The sequence below is a fragment of the Mycteria americana genome, chromosome 9 (assembly GCF_035582795.1).
Source record: "Mycteria americana isolate JAX WOST 10 ecotype Jacksonville Zoo and Gardens chromosome 9, USCA_MyAme_1.0, whole genome shotgun sequence".
Lineage (NCBI taxonomy): Eukaryota > Metazoa > Chordata > Aves > Ciconiiformes > Ciconiidae > Mycteria > Mycteria americana.
This window is the reverse complement of record NC_134373.1, coordinates 6,399,963-6,424,904: the sequence shown is the minus strand read 5'-3', so window position 1 is coordinate 6,424,904 and position 24,942 is coordinate 6,399,963. Positions and strand designations below refer to the sequence as shown.

Sequence of the window (24,942 nt, the reverse complement as noted above, 5' to 3'; positions counted from 1 at the left end):
GTAAAGATTAGAGAAGTAGAGGGAAAAGAGCTTACTTGTAGCTTAAGATTCCCTCCCCCAATATTTTCCGGTTGTTAGTACTGGCTAGTAGCAAACATGACTTGTGTTGCTTAGTTCAGTTAAGAAAAAACCACTTTAACAGACTGTTCTTGGGGGGGGGGGGGGGGGGGTGTGTGTGGAGCAATTATATGTATAGATATTTTTAAAATGTATATCTCTTGCATCACTGTATGAGATGCAGATCAGTATTGCAGTTGTAGGATGTGTTCTTACCCAAAATACTGTTTTTTAAATAAGCTAGAAGAGTTATCTCAAAGCAGAAAAAGATAATGAAAGGAAGAGTTAGAGCTGTACCTGTACCTCTTGAGGCGTCTTCCATCCAGCATGTGCTTTCTGTGATAATACATACTTGCATTATGTTAAATATTTTTTGTAATTTCTTGTTGCCTGTTCTTAAAGCCTGGACAAACTGCACACTGCACTTTCTGAGCTCTGCTTCTCAATCAATTACGTACCAAACATGGTGGTTTGGGAACACACGTTTACCCCAAGAGAATATTTAACGTCTCACCTGGAAATCCGCTTTACCAAGTAAGAAATATTGTAAAGTTAGAAGTATTCGTATACAAGATAAGTCTTTGTTGATTTGATGTTGGAAGTATTGTATACTTGCTATGGAAAACTAGTTTTTTAAAGGGTGGATTACAAAATTCGTCAAATTCTGACTGAAATGACAAATAAGTTATATGTACAGACATATACAATTGTTAGTTCCTATTTTAAAACAAAATATATTGGAAATTAATATCACCAATACAAGAGCCTGATCCTGCATTCCTAGTCCTATGTATTTTGTAGGAGTTTGTGGCACCTATTTTTAGGCATTTATAAAGACTGTCTTCCCACCATTCTTTTGCACAGTGCTGGATTGTTTCAAGTGTTTGAGTTTAGTGGCTTGCTGAAAGGGAAATCTAAAAATCAGAATTCAAGACCTGACAAAGCCAACTGAAAAGATATTTCAATTATCTTTTTTCTTAAAATAAAAAGTATTGCCACTTGATATTCCTCTCTGTTCCTACCTTGATCTTCCCGTCGCTGTTTACAGAAATAGGCAAATGGCAACTTCTGGAGAGGACTTCGTATTAAAACAGCCAGCTATCCTGGTTGTATTTTATGCCAAGGATTACTAATTATATATTCCATACAAGGTATAAAGACTTAATAAAACTTTTACTCATCAAGAGGTAATGTTAGGTCTCTGGAGCCCTCCATCTTTAAAGTAAGATAAGGTGGCATAAAAGTGAATATAACTTCATGACTTCATAAGAAGTCAGCTGTAATCTTCAGGTTTATGAACCTAGACCAGTGAAGGTCATATTTGCCTGATTTTTTTTAATTTTTGGGGGTTTGGCTCGTGGATTGGGGCTGAAGCCACAGGCAGATGGCTTCCAGAGTCTGCTTTCCTTTTTCTTGCCTCATGAAAGAAATGAGACTTTTTAGCCAAACAGAATAAATGTTCAACTTATAATTATTTTTCAGATAGTTAAGTGGCATTTCTTCCAGAGGTTTGCAATTTACTTTTAAATAAAGAATCAGTGTTTCAGTGTTAGGAGGTTTTTTGTTTACTGTTTTAACCTGCTCTGTTTCATGTATGATTGGATTAGAGCCTATTATTATGCCACTTAATCTTGTAATAACACCAATTTTGAATTGGTTTTAAAACAAAGACAGACTGTCTCCGAAGTAAACTTGTGAAAATAGGTTTATTTGCACATTTCCAAGCAACAACACAAATGTTACTTAAATGAGCTGATGTTCTCCTCCAGAATAACTCATCCTGTTCACCTCTGATGAAGGTAGTAATCTACCGATTTCTCATTGTTGTTGTGGTTGCTGTTCTGCCTTTGAAAAGTACATACCAGTCAAAAGCTTAGCTCCGGAAGGCTGAGACTGTTATAAGTCTAAAATGAATACTACAACAAGTATTTGTTTACTAAGAAGACTTTGTTTGCTTTAAGGACCCCCTGATACAGTTTGCTTGAGGGCCTGGTTTCAGTGAGATACTGGGTAAAGTTCATTTCCATTTATGTTAAAAGGGAATATATAGTCCTTTGTGCAGTTCTGATCTAGCCTGAAAGCTAGCCTGATGTATAGGACATCTATTATTAGAAGCCTGGTTTTACTTATAGTGAGAATTTGGACAAATCAAAGTGTGTCCTGCAATTTCTTGACTTTTTGATTAAAGATAGAAATCACTGTGTCAGCTAAAGGGAGATGTGTTTTTCATTAATAAGATTCCTATTTGTTTACTTAACATATACCCATATTTTTTAAGTTGTGTATACAAATATAACCGAAGATTACCTACCAAATGATGTAAAAATACTTCTGTTTATCTACTTACAAGATAATTGCTGGGAGGCATTAGCTGTTGAAAGCAGAGCTTCTGATAACTTTCTTGAAAAGTTATTTAAAACAGTTAAAGAGTAATTTAAAAAAAAAGTGTGCTCTAGGAAAGCTATCTGTATTGCAAAAGAGAAGAGATCTTTCAAGATAGCTTTGAGGTTGTGGGTTTTTTTTAATACTGTGTGAGCTGAGGCAGAAAGAGAGATTAAATGGCATGGTCTGTGTCTTGCAAAATTTATGCACTCAAATACAGTAGGCATCGTTAATATCACAAAATAATCAGATGTGCCTTTAAATGCTTACGCAGAGTAACACAAGATAGAAGTTTTGCTTTGAATATTTTCAATTCATACTTAATTATAGCCATAAAATTTTTTTTGCAGATATTTCAAACTAAAAGTATGACAGCAACTTTGGTCAAAGAATTTTGTCTTAGTTAATATGCTCTGAACACTTTAATATATCATGGTTCTTGCATTTCCCAGAAGCTTTGCATTTTAAAAGACTTCAACATTAATTTATTTACCAAAGTAGTTGTAGTATAAATCTTCCACATTGTGGATTGCCCTTATATATGGGGAGAAAAAAAGTTTTATTTTAAAAATACTCGGTGAGTATTTTTACAGTCTCATGAAATTTTTGCTGTAACTATGAATACAGTTGTTGTTGGCATCTAGAACTATTTTTGAAAGTGCTGGTGTAGTATATTTGTTGATTAGAGTTTTATATTTGCAGGTTGGAAAACTATTCAGAGAAAAGCTTTGAATATAAAATCATTTTTATAGCTGCATCTTTGTTTAATTTTACTAATAAATGCAATTTATTTGTTTCCAATTTTTTTTTGTTTCTAAAAGGTCAATTGTTGGAATGACTATGTATAATCAAGCAACACAAGAGATTGCAAAGCCTTCAGAGCTGTTAACCAGTGTAAGAGCCTATATGACAGTCCTCCAGTCAATAGAAAATTATGTACAGATCGACATTACACGAGTATTTAACAATGTTCTGCTTCAGCAAACCCAGCATTTAGATAGTCATGGTGAGCCAACCATTACCAGTCTGTATACAAATTGGTAAGTAATTATATGAACACTTGTTACAAGTTTTTTATATTATTTTTATTTAATTAAACATCTGGAATTGGAGAAGTGGAGTTGTTTGAAATTTTCTTCAGTTTCCGACTTTACAAGTTTACTTCTTCCCAGTACCTGTTAAAAGCACTTTAAAGTTTGCCTATTGTGAAAATGCTTTTTATAAGGGGGAGATGTAGAGTAAGATACAGATATCAGTTGAACTATGAAAGTAAAACTTTAGTCCATAGGCTTTGCTGTCCCTTGCCAACACAAGTACACTTCATCTGTATAGAGTATCTATGAACATGTGTCTTCTCATCTAAAACTTTTTCCCTTTCTGATAAGGTATTTGGAAACTTTGCTACGGCAAGTCAGCAATGGTCACATAGCCTATTTTCCAGCCATGAAGGCATTTGTGAATTTGCCTACAGAAAATGAATTAACATTTAATGCTGAGGAGTACTCCGACATATCAGGTAAACGTTGATGTTTCTACTGAGTGTTTGTGAGGGATAGTTATCCTGTGCTTGAGTAATTGGAATAACAGCAACTCTTAGAGTTCTATTATGCACAGCATTTGTTAACCTTCAGTAGTATTTTAAGTACTTTTTATTTGTGCTGCCTCTATGACTTGAGAGGGCTCGCTTTTCCTATTTTTGGTCAAAGCAGGGTTGTTGCATTTAAGCTACAGCGATAGGAGTATAATGTGTTGGTGACTGCTGCTTCAGTTCTATTACGATACAAGTTCTCATATCTAAAATTCTATTTTGTGGTAAAATATTTTTGCAATCAAAACAGTATTGCTAGATACATGATGGGCATCGAATAACTGAAGAAGGAACGTTTTGAAGTAGAACAGTTTGTTTTATTTCTCAGAAATGAGAGCCCTTTCTGAACTTCTGGGACCATATGGCATGAAGTTCCTAAGTGAAAGTCTGATGTGGCACATTTCTTCACAGGTTGCTGAGCTTAAGGTAACCTTGGGAAACTGGTGGGTGGGAAGGCGGGTTGTTTTCTGTTTAAGCTTCCTTTAGGATATTTAATAGCTATGCTTCTGCATGCCATCTTTTTGAAATGACTGCATCAAACAAACTCACAAAGCTGTGGATTTTACTCTTACTTTGTAGTACATTTGCACATGTGGTGTGTGTGTATCCCACATTCTTCAACAGCTGAATGGGCAGGACTTTACGCAGGCTCTGTTGATTTCTATCTTAGATACCCTAAGTTATGAGTCAAGTCTCTTTTTATCATCAGTGTGAGAAATGTTTTTGAAGATCTCCAGGAGCTTGTGAAGCGCTTACCCAAATCTGTTGACTCTCAAAACTTAGCATGAAAATCTCAGAAGTATCTTAGTCATCTATAAGGAGTACTTTCTTCACCATGTGTGTTAGCATCTGTTGTTCAGTTTACATGGATGGGAGACTTCACGTCTTTTTTCTTTGTTAGTTTTCCTTGGTTTTAGACGTATCTTCCCCTCTGGCTGAACAGTATCCGTTTCGTATAAATGTCTCTATTCTGATAAATAGACCTGATACCTACAGCAACACAAACAAACAATAAAGGTGGTGCCACGAAAAAAGTTGGAAATCCGGGCATCTCAAGGAAGCTAGTTGCATGTATATTCAAAACAACGACCAATGACTGGGGAAGCACTTGGTGCCTATGTAATTAACTCTTTCTGGAAAGAGGTTTGAACAAGTTTAATAACATGTACTACTTTCCCAGGATAGTCATACTATTAAAATGCTACTAATTGGCATATATTTGCTTTTCATATGACTTACTGTTTTAGTGTCATTTCCAAATTTAATTCCAAATTGTTATTACATCTCATCATCTTCAATTTATTTAACCACTAATTACAATAAGGATTTTTTTGTAACTATTCATGCATGCTGTGTTTTTAAAAATGCACATGAATACTTAAGAGATCTAAGGAACTTTAATTTTTTTCTTCAACAACAATTTATTATTATTAGCATACCAGGCCTTTAAAAGTGTGTGTTTTTAATATATCCCATGTTACAATTTTGCAGATCTTGTTCTCCCTGTAAACACTGTGAATTTTGGTGCTGCTGAGTTGCTAGGATGTATGATGCCCTAAAAAGTTTTGTAGGCTTTTATTCAGTGTCACAGCTTAAGGAGAGGGGCTGCTCATGCTTTCCCAGCTGCCGCCAGGGCGTGCAGCAGCCCTGACCTGAGTGAGCAGCCAGACAGGGTAGTTGATTCCTTATGCCCATTCCAATTTTGGAGTTTTAGGATGAGACTTTCCAGGTGAGAATGCTATGATTTTAAGGTTAAATTATGTAACTGCTGGCTATGCACAAGGTGACATCTGTCACATTTCAAGTAAAACACAATTGTTGGTCACTGCTGTCTTTGTCCACTTACTGTGGAGTTGTCATACTTCCTCAAAATCAGCATGATTGCTATTATATATAGCTCTGTGTATTTTTTTAAAAAGCAACTTTAAATTGTCTCTGAGATTTGTTGTTTTCTGGTACTGCTAAGGATAAGCAGAACATAATGTAGATCCACATGCACGTGACCACATATTTGGACGAAAAAAATAATGTAATAAAATGTTCATCTCTTTGGCTGAGATGCAGTTGGCTTAGCAAGAGAGCACTGAGAAACATCTGTGTTTGGGGGAAGGAAGCAACAAGAGGGATAGAATGGGGAATTTATTAAGAGTAGGGTTCAACATGCTTGCTTTGCTTCCCGCAGTGGGACCAGGTGTTGGTTTTATATCTGAAGTTTAAAACTGGGGCAAGGAGGGGAAGTTTGCCTCGTTTAAGTAACTATTTGAACTGTATTCCAGCCTGTTCCTTTTAAATCTTAAACTAATGTGCTGGTTATTTTTCTGTAAAGCTGAAAGCTTGACTCAATAACAATGTGCGTGGGCTATTGACTTCAATCTTGCATTCTGGAGAGCTTTGAGGGATTTAAATTAAAATGTCACACATCTGCCAAGTTCTGATACATCGGTTGGTTTAAAATTGCCCATCTTGATTTCAGTGCAAACCAGTCTTGCTTTGGCTTTCAGCATAGAAGTACATCTTGTGTGTCTATGGGCGTGCACATGTACACACATTCTTGGAGGGTGGTTAGTTTGCTACATCTTGTATAGCTTATTTCTTTCTTTGCTTCTCACTGAAGATGAGAATGGAAGTGAGAAGACTGAGTGGATTATGAATAGACTCGAGGTTATGGAAATAGCACGACCGTGACACAATGTAATTGAATCTGAGAGGTCTAAGCTGTTGGACAGATCTGCTTTGCACAGGCTACTTGACTGGGTGCGAGTAAACACAGACCACCATTTATTTCGTAGCAGCATTATAGTTTAAGTTTTATTGGGTTTTTTTCTCCTCCTGTGGTCACAGGAATATTTACTCTGAAATTTAATTTCCCTGCCTGCCAGTTGCTATCTTTTGCCTAGTTTTCAGCATGGGTTGAAGCAAAGTAAAGTAAAACTATTAAAGCAGTTAGCAGAACTATCAAAGATGAAATATTCTCGGATCCTTAGCAGTAGGTTCCTGCAGGTATGTCTATTCTTAGATTTTAAATTATATATCTTAAATTACATTCCAGGCTTATAATGGCCTACATGTTTGATGAATAGTAGTTTTTCCTGCTCTCTCCTCATTGCTCCTTTTGTTTGTGCTGCCTAGCAAATAAGGGGGATTGGAATGCATCCACTTGAAAAATAAATCTATTAATAATCACTTTGGAAGACCACCCCCAATCCAGAATATTTTGTTTTCTTCCTCCATCTTTCAGTTCTTTCCTACCTTGATATTGTTTAGTATACAAAGCACTAAATTAAGTCTTCTTTAAAAGAAGGGAAATGCTTTCTTCATTTAATGTTCAGAAACACACAAGATACCTAAATTTTCTTAGCCACTGGTTGTCCTCTACCTAAAGAGAGAGAATCATATTTTCCATTTCTGAAATAGGGTACTTTGCATTCAAACTGCAAAAATATTTTTTGTAAGAATAAAGTACCTATTTATTGCTTGAAGAGAGTTTAAAAATACTACTTGGCACAACATACGTTCCTCAGCTAGCAAGAAACCCTTTTTGGATCTGACATTTTAGAGATGTGATTATACCATCTCTGTAATTTAAATTTAAATCCGATACATATTTGGAGAATTATTTCAGGGAAGTTATTACATTTACCCTAATGCTACAAGTTGCATGTATGAGAGCTGTTACAATTTAGAAACAGACATGCATTTTCTTTTCTTTTGGTCAAACTGACAAGAAAAATATTGCACTTGAGTTTCACTGTTTCAGGCTAAGGTGTTGGGACTTTAATGAATGTCTTTGGTTTTATTTTACATTGTAATGGAAGAAAATGTCAAGTAAACTGCACCAGGATTCAACAATCTGCCTCGTACACTCTTCATTCCATTTTTCAATTTTACCAACATTAAATTTCTAATCCTTACAGCATAACTAGTGAAAGGAGCAACCCAAAAGAATGGATTACTTTGTGAATCTGCTTTTTTATTGATACATGTATACTTTTCTTATAAAAAGCTGAATAACATTAAGAGCTATTGTCTGGTTTTACTGAGTTTCATTCCCTTGTTTTAAGAAGTTGTACACATTGCTGAATATAAAAATCATGTTCCAAGGGGTATCTAATCCTCTGCTTTTTGATTCAGAGCTTGCTGTTGTGTAGAGTAGTGCCTGACGATAATACTGATACTGTAGTCCCGTTAAGAACACAGTGGGTACATCTGTATTCCATGAGTTTAGTTGCCTCTCTGCCAGACTGAAATATCCTAAACCCTGCATTTATCCTGTTAACATACTGAGATCTATAGCTGACCTGAATCCTTGCTGCTTTTTAGAAACTTGTGGTGGAGAACGTTGAAGTTCTAACACAAATGAGGACCAGCTTCGACAAGCCAGACCAGATGGCAGCACTCTTTAAAAGATTATCATGTGGGTAACTAGCAAGGTCCTACTAAAGATAGAGAATTGTTTTTTATCTTTGTCTTTGTAAAGAAAATGAGAAAAATTAATTTCTGTGTGTTAAGTATACAGAAGCAGCAAAATGTATGTGAGCTCATATAAACTGATGCACCTTTTCAAAATTTTCCAGTCTTCTCATGTACAGACAAAATGAGATTTCAGTGTGGATTAGTGCACGGGCACTATAGTAGTGATGAGCTTTGAGTGTCATTTCTCTTCAGGGATGGTAACACATAGCAGTAACAACCAGGTGCATAGCCATAGAAAAGAAAACATAGGCTTTTTTGGCACACGTTTCTGATTTGATTCTATCACAGTGTAAGTTATTACATTCTTTGGAAGGATTTTTACATGTAATTAACAGAAGTAATTATTTTGTCAAAAGTTAATTATTATAGAGAGACATTTTTGGCCTCAGGAAAACACAGAACTAGTGTTAGCATCCAGTATTGTCAGCTGTGTGTAACAAGGTTCATTCTATGAAGCAGTTAACAGGATACATCTTCTGAAAATCCCATTGTCAACTCGGCTATAAAAACGTGCTTAAGCACTGTTTATTTTGGCTCTTTTAAGGAATGCCATTGTTTTGGTACCTTGCATTTTTCAGTATTTTGTTAAATGTTTTCTTTCTCGTTTTTGAAGAATTGAGCTTGTAAACATCAACAGGTTTTTGTTCACTACTGTTCTCGTTTCTCTTCAGCTGTTGACAGTGTTTTGAAGAGAATGACGATTATTGGTGTTATCTTGTCTTTTCGGTCGTTGGCACAGGAAGCACTTAGAGATGTAAGAAATAACTGAATATCTTCCGAATAATTGTCATTTTATTTAATTTAATGGAATGATAAGGTATTTGAAGCGTCACTATTTAGAAATGCTACCTCTTAAAAGGTTGGCATGTGGATAAAATGGCAATATTCAGTCATAACTGAACTTTGAATTGCAAGTTGGGGGCGGATCTACTTTTTGAGTACTGTTCAGAGAAATGTTACATTAAAACATACAGGTTTTAATCTGAGCATGCCTCTCAATGTTTTCTGTGTTTAGTACATTTTAAAAGCTTTCATTTCACTTTGTTTGCAAACAGCTTGATTTTTAGTTTATTAGGCTTTGACATCTTAAATCTGCAAACAAATTGATATACATAAAATAAAAACTAATTTAAAAAAAATTAGTACGTCCAGTAGAATAATGGTAGTGCCTATGGTAATGATCATTAACATGGGAGGTATTTTTTCTCATTTTGTATGTGTTTGTGTCTCCTAGGTCTTATCCTATCACATTCCTTTCCTTGTAAGTTCCATCGAGGACTTTAAAGATCACATTCCAAGAGAGACTGACATGAAGGTAATGTTTGGCCCAAAGGGTGATGGAGTAATTTTTGGAGCTTACTGAAAATATGTAAGGGGCAAGACTTTCATGCTTAGTGTGAAAAATCCAGGAAAAAAGAACACCCTTTTTTTTCCAAAGAGCTAAGTAGTTGTGCATCTGCCGCCTCCCAGTGTTCTGGGGGAAAAAAAAACCAAACAACTGACAGGATAAGCACAAGTCTCTATCTGCAAGTGATCACATTTGAGAACTTTCATGGAAAGAATTAAGAACAAAATTTATCAAGTGTTAAAACATGACTAAGCGATAAAGGGAAGAATACTGAGCTGCTTCATAGTGTGAGCAGTATGACTGGTAAAATTAAATGTTTCAAGGACTCTTGAACTTGTGTACGTGGTTGGAGCTCTATGCATGTAATAGCTACAAGTCTGATTTTGACCTTAAATTGAAAATTCTTGTGAACCCACTATCTGAAATGCTTGAAAAAAAGTTAGCAGCTTAAATAAGGTGCCTTGCGTCTGAATGGTAGTATGTTTCCATCCAAAAACCCTTGTCAGTACATCACGTGGCTTCTGGACACATAAGCAGTGTAGCTGCAGCCTAGCTGGTTTTTTAATCTCTCATTGCAGCTTGGAGCCTTTGAAGGTTTGCAAGCTTCTTAATGGTATTGTGGCAATTTGATTTGCAGAAAATGTGTAGTGGGATATACGCAACTCTTGATTCACTTTTACAGAAACAATTTTTAGAAATCTGCCCTTGAGCAAAGTATGGTTTTTGAGGGCCAGAATATGTTGTTATTCCTGAACTTGAAGTTTACATTTTGCCGTTTACTCTTGAGGAAAGAAACTTAAGTTCTGTTGTGTATGAAGATTCATTAAATTAAAAAAAAAAAAAAACTTTCCTTTTTAAAAGTACATTACAAGAACAGTTCATAGTCCATTATGGTGGGCCTCATGATTTCAGAAGACACGGTTAAGCAATCTGTCTGAAAATGAGTCAGAGATTTCATGAAGAATCTAAGTTACTGAAATTTCACACGTATGCTATTTTACTCCAAAACATAATCACATGCTCTCTGAAACTTGCAATGCTGATAAACCAGCCATCGATGTTTGATGTCCCAGAAAACATTGAAATTCGTACCACAATAGAGGAATTCTGTGAAAATGCTATGGAAAACTATTGGCAAGGATACTGGCTCATGACAAAAATTGTATTAAAATGATGCAGGTTGCCTTTGCACTTCTCAAGAAATGCCTTTCTAAAATTCTCACCTATGGTTACAGAGAAAATCATTGATCACCAAAGCATCATGTTCCATTATTGAACTTGAGGAATCAGCATGCAGAAGTGATGAGAAGAGAAGTTCACTGCTTACTTTGCCTGATCTTTTCAGAAAGCATTTTACAGCCTTTGGTATCAAAGGCGTCCTGAAGAGTAGGGTAGGATAAAGGCTGCAACAGTAATCACTGAAGACAGTATTTAACCACTGATATTTTTAAGCTGATGGTAACAGATCATTTTAAACATCTCAGTGGATCTCTAAAGACATCACTCAACTAATTTGTGTCAGCAGATACAAGAAAGCATAGTACTTGCTGCTTCTCTTCTGGAAGTCACTGGAGTAATTTGGAGTCACTGGAATAATAGGATGGCAAAAAAAAAAGCTATCTACTGCTAAATAAAACCATGCGGAGGACTGTTCTCTGGCTCCTGCCACGTGGCACTACCTAGTTGCCTCTCCTTCACTTAATGTTTGACTGTTGGCCTTCTCTGAGCCTGCTGTAGTTCCACTGTGATTCTTAAATATACCTATTTTGTGTGTGTTGATTTTTGGTTTTAGTTCAAAGTGCATGAAATAAATTCTAAGTGCTGTGATACAGTCCACCATGCTGGTGTTCGCATGGTACCAACCCTAGATGTCACGTTTTGTGGTGTGGCGTGGTACCGTGCAGGCTTGTTTGAGAGTATATAGCTTGCCTGGATAATGTTGGAGGACTGTGCGTAGAGAAGGAGCCAAATCTGTGTAGTCTTGCCCATAGTGCCTACTGGGAATACTGGGAACTCTGACATGTGCTACCCCACAACTCTGCCAGAGCTTTGTCTTGAAAACAGCTTGTTGGAAGGGCCAGAACTGTGCTATAAGCCTGATAATAATTAAGCCCTGGGGACAATCAGCAGCTCATTGTCTGAGCTTTCTCCTGGCCTTGTCATGTGCAGCAGTGCAATTGTAGGTGGCAACAAAGGCTTCTTTTGGGACAATAAGGCAGACTACTTCTTAAATGAAGGCGTGTCAACAAAAAGATCTTTACAAGGCTTTGTACAATGGGTTGGGACAATTGTCCGATTGGGCATATTTTAGGACATAATAACATAGTAATTTCCTATGTACTGAATTTACCAAGCAAAGTATAAATGCTTTAAAGCTGTTGATGAAATAAATAGTTGTTATGAAATGTTATTTTTATTTTAGTATCCCTGAAACTTATGATTTGGGGTGACTGGCAAAATGGGGATTTGTTCTCTTTTTATTTGATTAGGTTTTTAATATTAAATTGTTGGGATATCTATACAGGCTTTTAGAAGCACGCTTGCATTTGTTCCACTTTTGCGCCTTAACCAGTTTGTTGTGAACCAGCTCCCATCCAGATGCTCTGTAATTCTTTTAATACAGGACCGTACTCAAGCGAATATCATATGTCCTGCTGACAGCATAGCACTGTGCAAACAAAATTGTATGCTTTTCATATCAGAACTTGCCCTCAGGTAGCCAGGCTGGAGCACACGAATAACAATAATCTGCACAATATCCCCAACGTGCAGCTGACCAACTATATGTGAGAATTTATGGGCAAAGTGTAAAACTTCTCAAATGTTAATGGCAGTAAGACACATTGCTAGCATTTCCTGTAGTCTTTTGTATTTGGTATAAACTTGCTTTTGGAGAGATTCATCTGAACTACAGCTTCAGATACTTTATCCAAAATGTAAACTGGGGAAAGAGATAACAACTGTGTTGAAAGTTTGTTAATGCCAATAAAAGATACAGCCTAGGACAGGCTGGAAAATTGAATACATTTCAAGATGTTCTTAGTTCCTCCAAGTGTTAGGGCCACTTAGAATCTTAATTCTTGGCACTTGGAATCACTGGACACTGAATCTGTATCAAATTCGGCTGTTGTAAGATTTTTCTGCCTTACTCTAATATTTCACCAGATTGTGACTTTTGGCTTTTGTCTAAAAATGCTATATTTGCAGATGTTAGCTGATACTTCAGATCTGGTAAAGAAAATCTGTTAGTTTCTTTTGAACAGTGAAGAAAGATGTAGAAACAGCTAATTGGAAGTCAGGGTGTTTGCTTTGGAGGTAATGTAGAAAAGTGTACAAGCTTTGTTTTGGCTTGACAAAAAGAAATTCTAATCTAGCACACCAAGTACTGACCCAGCTGTTTAATGCAGGTTAGAAACAAACAAAAATCTAGAGTCTCTTTACCTTCTTTTAGCCAAGTCTCTGAAATTCCTTAGTGCTTCAGACTCCAATATGAACATTTTAAACACGACAGAAAAACTGTACTTCATGTTTACACAAAAAGCATTCAATGTTGTCTTTTTTTGTAATTATCTTTCTTCTGGTACTCAGGTGGCAATGAATGTATATGAACTGTCATCAGCTGCTGGATTACCTTGTGAGATTGATCCTGCCTTGGTTGTAGCACTGTCTTCCCAAAAATCAGGTAAGAAGTTACAACTTAAATACAAGTATTTAAAAACAAAAAAAAAGCGGGGGGGGGGGGGGGGGTAAATGCACCCAGGCATGGAAGTGTTTAAAGTAGTAGGAGACTTTGATATCTTGGATCCTTTGTATTCCTTTGATGAACTTCATAAATGGCATAAGAACATGAATTATTTGTGCCTGCTGCCTACTGATGTGTTAGCTTGAGAATCTTTTCAATCACATATGAATTAACTTGTTGACCTAGAAAAGAATAACAAGTAGATGTTGAAGGAGTTTAATAGGTAATGGTGAAAACTGCTGTAATTTAAGGCCAAGGAAAATAGGACTCCATGGTGAATAACTATGGACACGATCAGTTCTGTTGTATAGATCTGTAACAAATCTGTGTCACGTAAGCAGGCATTAGGAGCTGAAATGCCAGCTGAATGCACTTCATGAATTTCACAACATTGTGTTACTGGTGTGTTATACCAGTGTTAACATGGAGCTTACAAGGGGAAACATGGTAAAATAAACACGTTTATGTTCTAACATGTATAGTGCTTCCTCTTACTTGCTTTAAAGCACCACTGTTTAAGCTTTTCAGTTTTGTTTACTCTGGCAGGTTCGAAAGCATGAATTAAGACTCTTAAGTGCTTTTTGACAGTCTTCAGCTTTGTTCCCTATCTTCCTTACTGAGCACTTCATTGCCTTTTTTTGCCTGTGTATAATGGATAGTTAATGTTATAATGAGATCATGAATATTTTAAATACTACCTAAGTTGTTCATTCTTGCTTTAATAGTAGTTATTTTGGGAGGGGAAAACACAGCTAATTCCAAGGGGCATTTTAATATTCAAACTTAAGTGTCAAGCAACATTTCTTTGTATACCTTAAAAAAAAAAAAAAGGCGTATTTGTTTTAGATACATTATATGTATAATACAGGTAGGTATATCTTTGGAAGGTAGCTAGTATCTGAAATGGCATTTTAAATAGGTTATTTTCATTGTGGTGCAGCTGCGAAATGTTTAAGCTGGGTGAACAAGACAGAATTTCTGTATATTTTCATGATTGGTTAGAGTCTTGTGTTTTGATTCTTACTTTTGCAGTTTGAAGTATTTTGCTTTTAGTAGTTCAGCTTGTACAGCTGTAAGTACCCTATTTCACCAACTATTGACTTTTTTAAACTTATCTTATGCTAATGTGTGGTGATGCTGCTCTTTTAGAAAACACGTGGGTTTAGTGTGAATTGAGGTGAGTGCACATCACCTTCTGCCCATTTACCAAAGGGAGAGTGCAAGAGAAGCTCTCCTCACCTCAGAGCAATAACTGGATTTACACCAGCATGTAAAAATACTACTCTGCTCAGCATATTGAAGTCTGAGTAACTAAATGGTTAGAAGTGATAGGGTGGCAGCGGCTTGCCTTCGTTCTTGTAGATAACAAACTGGACATTTTGAAGATCCACCCTGTGTCTTTTGGCAAGACTGACATAATATTCCTCTTTTCACAATACAGACATTGAGTTTGTTGTTGTTGGGTTTAAATTTCAGTTTAGTCAAACATTTTACATTCTAAACTACCTGCAGTTGAAAGGAAATATTTTAAGATTACTTCTTTAATTAAAGAACTTTATTGGTTTTGTTTTTAGAAAACATTAGTCCGGAAGAAGAATATAAAATTGCTTGCCTTCTCATGGTCTTCGTGGCAGTCTCCTTGCCAACTTTGGCTAGTAATGTGATGTCTCAGTATAGCCCCGCCATTGAAGGTAATGTAGAGTCAGCAAATATTTGCTGTGAATGCATTCTTCATAATAGTCCTGGTAGTTTCTTGAATACATTTGTTTAAATATTTACTTACATCTTGTAGTGAACAAAATTTAAAAATAAGTTAGCCCTAATCCAGAAAAGTTCTTCTGAAAATTACTTTAAAAAGCATTTACTTAACTCTTGTTTGAGATAACTTTCTATGAAAAATGAGTCTTCTACTTGAGATTTTGAGAACAGTTCAGATACTGTAGGGGGCAATCTCATCCTAATGTGTGGAATTGCTAGGGCATACATTCTACATTAATTAGCGTGATGAGACTTACTATGTAATAGTATAGATGTTTTAGTAATCTTTATATTGGCTTTGGGCCACTCATACAAGGTGTCTTTTCTATATTTAATATGCTGTTCATATTACTAAGCATAAAATTTTGAAAACAGAATCTGGAAGGTGTAAGCTGTGAACAGAGTTATAGCCTATGCAGTAGTTCAACTTATTTTAAAAAAAAAAAAAAAAAAAAATCTTTGCCTCAAGGAAATTCTTTGCATATAATCTACAAAAAAAAAAAAGTTCTTTCAGACAGAAAAGATAAAAAAAAAAAAAAAAGACTGACAGAACTGTTCCAACACATACAAAAGTCACCTTTCAGCTGTTCAAGCTATTTCCTTTGTGATGTGTAGCATGGCTCACATAAAAGACCATGTTTATTCTGCATGTACTTACTGGGTACAGTGTGGGTGGTTTTGGTTTTTTTGGGGTTTTTTGTTGTTGTTGCTGTTTTGGGGTTTTTTGTTTGGTTGGGTTTGGGTTTTTTTAGAGTTGCATTATTTTTAATCCGGTCAAAATTTAACTCACAAAGGACGTCTAAACTGACTTCTGAAAATGTAAAGTACCAGGAAAAGACCAAAAATTCTGAAAGCCTTCTGTATCACTTAGTGTAGTATGCAAATCACATTTCTTGAGACCCAAGATTGTTGTTTTAAATGGGGTTAATTAATGTTTTCTTCAGTTTTAAGAGATTAGGGATTTGTTAGCTCTAGTTTCATTTTAAACAGATAGTATAACCTTTTGCCAGTTGTGAAAAAATTGGATAAGTCTCTGATGGAATGAGTAGAACTTGAACATTGATTTGAAAAGTTACGAATTTAAAGTTAACAGCTTTTTCTGAGGAACAGGGAGAACAATCTGTAACCTGCAGAGTTGTTTCATGTTATCTGCACTCTCGTAGTATTTCTACCACTTTCTGCGAGCTTTTTCAAAGTCATGATGGCTGAATGAAAATCTCAGAATATAGGCAAGAGCGGGGAATAAAAATGTGGTTGGTGAGGGGCCCAAGTAGAAACTTGCTTGTTAAAGGACAATCAGGTTGGTTCTCTTAACTCAGTCCAAATGAACTTGCTTATATGTGTTTAAGACCACATCTCTTAAATATTACTTGTTTATAGTTTTGTAAAAGAAACACCCTGGAAGCAGTTTCTGCTACCAGTTTCTCCTTTGAAAGCATCTTACCTAGTGTAGAGTCTCAAAACTTATACCACTTGCCAGGGGGACAGTACTACAAGTTTTTAACAGTCATATTTTCACATTCACCCCTCTGCAAATTTATTTCTAAGAACGTGAGTCAGGCTAGCTAGAGGTTCTCCAGCAGGTTAGAGCTCATGCAGGTTTGCGTTCCTCAAACTCCCCTCTCTTCCAAGGACTCTCTTAGTCCTCAGGTTCTTAGCAGGCTGAAACAACAGATAATTCTTCTCTTCTCCTGTTTTATATCATGGAAATTAAATATTGCAGTTTCTGTTGTTTCATTTACATTCAGTAACTCTTAACATTAAGTCAGTCAAAGCCTTGTTTCAAAGTGGGTTCTTAAAGTAAGTACAGTTAATAAGATGTCATAAAACTGTGACTGGAGAGAGGTTACATCTAGAACTCAAATAAGCCCATATTAGGAGTTGCTACTGATTTTATGAGATGTGGCCTTTGTATTATGTAATTCTTTACTGAGTGGACTCTTTATTGAGAGGAAAAGAGTCTGGCAAAAGGAATACATAAAATATGTTCACTCTACAAAAATAACTGAACAAACAGAATAGACCTTGTCAGTCCTGCCTTCCTTACATAATATTACTTTTTCTTGTGTTCTGCCCTTATTGTAGAACATCTGGTTTTAGACACTTAATATAGATGCTATTTCCAGAATGAGAAGTTAATAAATGCTGCTTTTTATGAAGTAAATTCCCTGGACAAATCCTGAATTTATCCATCAACAAGTCACAGATTTGAAGGAGTTTCAGCTTTCTAATCTGGCAAGACATACCACCCAAATACAGGCAGTTCTTGGACAGCTTTAGCAATGTCTGTGTTCTCTCTGCCTACTTCAGGATCAAGCCTGTTTCTTCCACTGGCTCTAGATAAAGGCTCAGACTCTTAACAGGCCTTTACTTTTGTTCCCAGTAAGAAATCTGAACCACTAGTCAAATATCAGGCTAGAGGACTAATTTGTCGTCTAGAAGCTAGAATAGAACACTAGTCTGCAAGAGACATAGCCTTTTCTAAATACTTGAAACATGTTACAGGTTGGAAGACAACAATTCCTCAGTTGAATTCCCTTGCTGATGCTTTTTCTACAGTCTCTGAGACATAAAAACAAAGTCACTTCAAAAAATCAAGGCACTTCAAAAACAAATATAAACTTAAATCGGTGGAATTAAGCAGAACAGATATTCTTGACTGATGTTCAAGGAAAGTGGTGATCTATTCTTTTTTTGGACTAGCATATTCAAGCACCAGTGTTTAATTAAAAACAGGAGACAGAGTAGGAGTATCAACTCTGGGGGGCCTGCTGGTGGAGAACCAGAGGGGTCTTTGCTGGGACCTACTAGTCAGCATATTCATAGACCAGCTGGAAGAGGAGGTGAAGAGTGAGGTGAGAAAATTTTTGTATCATGTAAAGTTATTGAGGGTATTAGAGGAGTAAAGAGCTGCAGATAGATATCATGACACTGAGTAAATTGGGCAATAAAATGACAGATTAAATTTGTTTTAAGTAAGAATAGTGATATGCATGGGGGAAAAAATTATTTTCTCTCATGTGGAGTGATGGGGTCTAGCTGACCTCACTGTTCAGGCATGATCTTGGAGTTATGATAAATGACTGAGTGAAAAAATGAGCTCAGTGCTCAGCAGTGGGCAAAAAGAACTGGTAAGAATCAGCAGTGTTTGCATGCTTGAATGCTTACTAACTTCTTCAAAGACCACCTTCTTTTCATATGCTAGCACTTTCCCAAGATAGTTGCCCAGTACCACCTGGGCAATTTTGTTGTCTATTAATTTTGTTTTAAAGTGGTAGATTTGACTTAATTTGCCTAGAAGAGATAGCAGGCTTACTGAGGAGCAGTTCTTCTGCTCTCTTTGAAAACTGGTGTCATCTAATCACCTTCCGCAGCTCTGAAGCCTGGGTGAATTTTAGGCAAGATGTTATGTACAGCAATTAGCAATTCAACAGATTTGTTCTTGAGTTCCTGTAGATCTCTTGGGTGCATGTTGTCTGGGCATGACGACTTGTTCTTTTACACAAAGGGGAGAAAAACAGTCGATTAGCTTGAAAAAAATCCTGCTTGCACATGTCTTTTTAGCCTAGTCAAGTGGGAATACTCCCAAGTTTTGTAGAAACCAAATGAATTTCCAGTATATTCTTTTTCCTTATTTCTAAAAGCCATGAGGATCTTTGTCAGGTTGTTGTGACCATTACAGCATTCAGAAGGGAGATCTGTACTTCTGGTGGCTTTCCCGATACTAAGTTCAGCATGAAAGAGTACTTTGCTCCCATTGTGTAAGATGCTAAAAGTTGATCTTTCATTGTGACAAGTCTATTTACTCCTTTGGTGATATTTTCCAAAGAATACTGTGATTTTCAAACATGATGCTGAGGTAATTTGTATATGCTTTTGTTTAGGGCATTGCAACAACATTCATTGCTTGGCAAAAGCTATCAACCAGATTGCTGCAGCTTTATTTACCATCCACAAGGGAAGCATTGAAGACCGTCTTAAAGAATTTTTGGCCGTATGTATAACTTCATTTCTAGAGCTATCTCCTCTATAAAAGAGGAGAACTCGCACCCCCTAATGCCCCTCAATCCGTTTGATACATAGCCTGTGCACTGCTGTCATGAAATTATCAATGTGTTTGTCATTGCAAGTGTTACCTTTACAGTGGCAATTAGCCATAAGTAATCTTAATCACAAGGGCATACTCTAAAGATTTAGATTAGTGTGGATGAGTATTGATTAATCAACATTTATTCCAATAGCAATATTGCTTCATAATGCTTGCAATGTTACTTATTTTCCTGTAGTTACAGATTGCAGAGAAACTAAAGTTATTGTCTAATACAGTGTTGATTTTGATCAGGAGAAAATCAGGTGTGGATAAGTTACTTTTTGAAGTCTAGCAATAGGTTAAAATTCATATCTAAACAAGAAAAATATCTATTGACTTCAGGCAGTATTTCAAATTCAGGTAGAAAATGTAGTATTAATTTGGGACGCAATGCAATTGATTTCATATAAATCTGGTTTTTGTGTGCAAGAGAGAAAAAGCATATTGTTAATAGAAGTCTATATGTAGATTAAATTTAGTAGTAGTCCTTTAGCAATAGTTAGCTATGTGTAATGTTGGAAAGTAACAGTAGTAAATCAGTACAAGTGTCATAGGTTTTTTTTCAGTATAATCCTTAGTATTTTAGCACATACCATCTCTTCCACTGTGTGGCCTGTGACTGGAAAAAGAAATGTGTGCAATGCATATAAAGTCAAGATTCTGTCTAGCAGACTTTTCCCGTGATGCGTTCCACACTAGTTTATTTTACCTTTTCAAAGAAGGTAACTCCAGAATGGCTTTTGAGTTGTACCTTTTGACATGCCTGCCCTTCTTAAACAGTAACTGTCTGATAGGGGTATGTTACAGGGATATTTGGGAAGAGGAATATTTATGCTTCAGAGTAGGTTGAAGATCAAAGCTTCTGAAATCCTTAGTGACGCTTTGAAAAAAATCAAAAGCCCTTAGGTGGTGGTGATGCATTTTAAATACATTTTGGTGTGCTGCTCGAGTAGAAATAGAATTTTGAAAGTGGCTCTTAATTAGCCAATACTTGAAGGGAAACTAAAGGAAACAGCAGCTTTACTTTAATTTCTAAAAATTACTACTGTTTTTGAGTGATTTTTGATTTTTGCTGTTTGGCCTCGAAATGTGAAAAAATATCCCCTCCCCCCCTTATTTTAAGTGCCTTAACACACTTATGGGGGTAGGATAATGGCAACTTTCTGTAACTAGAAGTCCACAGAAACATTTTTTTTTTCTTAAAAGGACCTTTAACTTCTGGAAGTTCATTGCATTTTGTAAAACAGAAAAATCCTTTGGCCATTGACCTTGTCTAATGCAACTGCTGGCTGTAAAAGATGAAAGAGAAACGGTTGTGTCAAGCTGCATTCATTTGACAAGTGAAGGAAACCAGTGTAGTTTCATGTGATAAAAACACTTTTGGTACGAGGTTTGCATTTTTTCAGTGTTTACGAACTGGTTTCAGACCACTGTTTTTACTGCGCAGACCATGACTTGATGGTTCAGATATTTTGTTAATCTTTCTTTTCTAACACCTTTTATATATCACTTACTGTTAGTCTGAAAGAAAAACATTTCTCTCAAGAAGAAAATGTACTGCTGGAGATGATCTGCTTTTCTGTCAAAGTTAATTAAATACGGAAAAAAACCTTAGTAGGTTATTTAATAGTGATGAGTATGTGCTAAGAATCTTTTGAAGTATGCATATTCACTTTATATTACAAATTGATTTGTGACAGAATTTAAAATCTAAATCACTATCCTCGTGAACAAAGTTAATATTTTAAGTTAAAATCCATATTTGGTAAACATGTGGTTTAGGCACATCGCCATTGCTTGGTATGAGGGGATAAATGACGACTGTACGTCTGAAAGTTGAAAAACAGGGTCTTTTTTCAGATTTCCATAAAGCATGAAAACATGGGTTATCAATGCATCTGCAAATTAAGTATTGTATTCTCATCCTGAGCTTGTAAATACCCAAGTATGTGTTATAAGCTTCTAGGATATCTTTTAAAATGAGTATTGTAGGGTTGCTTATGGTCTGATAAAATATTATTCATTTACATTTAGGATGACATTTCTTCCAATTCAAAATATAGCTTAGGAAATAAAACTTAATTTGTCCTTCTGTTGCAAAATGGGTATAACTTCAAACAATAAAAACTTCAATCACTTTAAATCTTACAAAAAGGCAGTAATTTTATATGTGTATTGGGGAGGACAGAGGAAGTGAGAGCTTGATCCCATGGGAGTTCTGTCATTAATTTAGTAGACTTTACAATGGTCAACCAAGGATTACAACCGAAAGTTCTTTGCAATAAATTAATTCACTTTTGGTATTAAAATAGCACACATTGCTTATTAAACACTGCTAGAAATAAACAAAAATGGCTCACTGAGACTAAAACCCAGTGAGGGTTCGTGTGCTCGGGATGACTTTCCTTTGTAGTTACTAGTACAACGCAGTGTCCATTGGCTAGGACATTGATTTCTTTAGAAAGGTTTTGTGTGTGTAACAGAATAGCAGAAGCCAATCAATGCATTGTTTATTTATTGCTTTGAAATACTCATTTTACATAGCTTGCATCATCTAGTCTACTGAAGATTGGCCAGGAGACGGACAAAACTACTACAAGGAACAGAGAATCTGTTTACCTACTACTAGACATGGTAAGTGTTTGTCTGTTTTATTTGTGTTACTAACTTAAGGAATAGGTGCCGCATTGCATCGTTCAACAAGGGGTTTTGGGGTGTCACCTTGAGTGTTGTAGCTCATGAACCAGTGGAAATCATTTTTTATGTCATTCTTCCTGGCATTCTAATGTCAGGAATTGATTTTTTTTTTTTCATTCCCCCAACACATGCACACATTTTTACCATAGTCTTTTGTTGCCTAGAACATTGTATCACATTGTTCAGATCTCTTTCATTGTTCACTTACTACATACAATATTAAAATGAAATTTCACATTAAAGAAGCACTGTTCAGAGCGTGTGGGAGAAAATCCTCTCTGCTCAGATGTTTTCCTTTCAGTATTCTGTATCTTTTGGAAATGGCAGGAGTGCTATATTACTATCTATATAGGAAGGCTAACTGACCGGCTTTGAGAAGCGGTGAGTTTATAGTGATGAGTTTCTCCCCAATGTTTAAACTTTGTATTATTTCTTTTTGCTATGAAATATGTGAGTGGTGTTGTGGTACAGACCAGAAGTAGCTACATGAAATAGATTATCAGCAGCAGGCAGTAGAAGGTGTTCTGCAAAACCTTGTGTTTCTGGTATTTTTCAGATTGTGCAGGAGTCTCCATTCCTGACAATGGATCTCTTGGAGTCTTGTTTCCCTTATGTCTTGCTGAGAAATGCATACCATGCTGTCTACAAACAAAGTGTCACATCCTCTGCCTAAGTATCTACTTACTGGAGATAAGACATAGCACGCATCTATGTGGCCTCAGTTTTATCTGTAAACTGTGGAGCTATTTTACTTTATGGCCTGATGAACAGTTTTGTGGATTATAAACTTTTTCCATAAAGTTGTATTTCTGATCAGTGGTTTCTTAATATGGTTGTACTACAATATAAGCTTGGTTGATTTTAGGTTGCACATTCATGGAAAATCTTTTTTCTCATTTCTTCCTTTTTATTTTATTTTTTTTTTACTTTAGAGCATCAGTTATGTTTAAAAAAATACTACTTCTGCTATATGTTTTTGATATTGATCATGCAAAAGAAAAATTGCTTGTTTATTTCCCAGAAGAAAAATGTATTTAGTGATTATTTTAGATAGAGTAGCTTTCATCTGTGTGTAAATTATTTCATATAGGGAGAGTTATAATCTTGTACCTATTGTTCTTATTGAAAACAAATATTGGATGTGCATTTCTGTGAAGTAATTACAGCATTTCTAGTTTTATTTTGAAACGTTCACCAATCTACGTACTATGACACTATCTAACATTAAAAATGTTATAGGACTGCTTATCCTTCAGACAGCGATCCTCTCCCGATACTCTTAAACAACAGCAAGTGGTGTTGTTTGTATAAAGCATAGTGGAAATTTTTTTTAAACTAACTTCCGTGGTGCCCTGTTGGCATTAACACTACCATTGTACCCTGCTGTATAATAAACATTCTTACACATTTATCACATGTTGATAAAATGTTAGCCCTTAACCACTTTTTATATGTTTTAAATTTTTGAAATTCAAGTGTACCTTCCATAACATACAATAAACACTAGACTGTATTATCTGTAGGTGAATTATTTTTAATATAAATGTTATCCTAGTATTTTAAGCTTAAACTGTGCTGTTGTGCATTGATTTACATCTCACAGTTCATTAAATATCAATCCTTAGAGCTTTTATGTGAAGACTTCTTTTAATCCTTCACCTTTTGGCTTCTGCGATAGTGAAACTTGTAAAAAGTTGGAAGAAGGAATTAAAAATAATGTAAAAAGTGTCAGTTTAGTGCCATTATCCTTGTAATCTTAATTTTACATAATAAAGCGAGAAAAGCATTTATATAGTACGCAGCGATGCCAGTTGTACCCACAGAAATAAGTGTATTGTCAAAGTATAAAACTTGAAATAATCATAAAACCGGAGAGTGTTGCTAAAACCGTAACATCAGACATTACTGAGACAGATGTACAATAGGCCTTTTTTTATCAATCGTGTAAATTGGCATGCAGGATAACATTGGCTCATTTAGCCTGAAAGCTGACCAGATGGTTGTGCTCTTTAATCCACAGCATATAAAAGCTATGTGTTTCTCAACAGGCTCTGGACATTGTATAGAGCCCCTGTTCTTGATGCAACTTATGTGCATGCTGGTAACTTTTTCTATTATGAAAGAGCTGTTGTGTGCTCAGTTACAATAGCTTCCTCTGTCCAGAGGAAAAAAGTACTGGAATAAAATTGTCCTAAGGAAGGAAGACAGTACATTTATATTTTTCCTAATTATGCATTTTATGTTATAACCACAGAACTGTTTTTAAATTGATAAATTAGGACCGTAACGAATAAGTTTGTTCATAAAGAAGTTAGGTTGAATGCGAGACGTAAGAGTTCTATTCTGTAATATTTATACATTCAAATGTCTTGATTTTAATTAAGATTTTGATTGTAATGTAGCCTTTTGTGGAAAAATAATGCCTATTTTCAAGACTGACTCTTGAAAAACTCAAGTTTAAGAAATAACCTATTTTGTGTCTTTTAATCTTTTTAAGTACAAAGCAGTTGTATTTGGTTGTTTACCTCGGATCCCTGTCAGCTTTCCACTGAGGTATTACTGAACTAGTCCTAGAAAATAGGTAATCTCTGACGAATGGATAACGAGTGCAGTATCTCTGCAAGAAGCTACTTCTGACGCAGTCGGATTAGATTTGGTTGTGAACCTTTTAGAGGCAGTAGTTTGTGGGAGCCCTTACATGATTGTGCTGTGCTGTCAGGCACACAAATGCCTGAGATGATGCCTCCTTAACTGCCCTTCCTGCAAGAACGCAGAGCAAGCTCAGAACCAAACCGAAGAACAGGGGA

General features: G+C 35.8%; 1 protein-coding gene across 4 annotated transcripts in view; it reads left to right on the top strand.

Moving 5' to 3' along the window:
- Window positions 1–23,648, top strand: part of NCKAP1 (NCK associated protein 1) — a 61,931-nt gene extending 38,283 nt beyond the window's left edge. For 2 of the 4 annotated variants that reach the window (XM_075511338.1, XM_075511337.1), the window contains exons 20-32: window positions 460–591; window positions 3,261–3,479; window positions 3,825–3,955; window positions 4,356–4,453; window positions 8,348–8,441; window positions 9,172–9,254; window positions 9,735–9,815; window positions 11,084–11,239; window positions 13,437–13,530; window positions 15,165–15,281; window positions 19,233–19,342; window positions 21,983–22,072; window positions 22,692–23,648. In XM_075511338.1, the coding sequence (XP_075367453.1) occupies window positions 460–591; window positions 3,261–3,479; window positions 3,825–3,955; window positions 4,356–4,453; window positions 8,348–8,441; window positions 9,172–9,254; window positions 9,735–9,815; window positions 11,084–11,239; window positions 13,437–13,530; window positions 15,165–15,281; window positions 19,233–19,342; window positions 21,983–22,072; window positions 22,692–22,808 (1,522 nt within the window). In that variant the 3' untranslated portion in view covers window positions 22,809–23,648. The remainder of the gene's footprint in view (window positions 1–459; window positions 592–3,260; window positions 3,480–3,824; window positions 3,956–4,355; window positions 4,454–8,347; window positions 8,442–9,171; window positions 9,255–9,734; window positions 9,816–11,083; window positions 11,240–13,436; window positions 13,531–15,164; window positions 15,282–19,232; window positions 19,343–21,982; window positions 22,073–22,691) is intronic. The other 2 variants (XM_075511341.1, XM_075511339.1) reach the window with 1 other exon arrangement.
- Window positions 23,649–24,942: the final 1,294 nt, after the last annotated feature.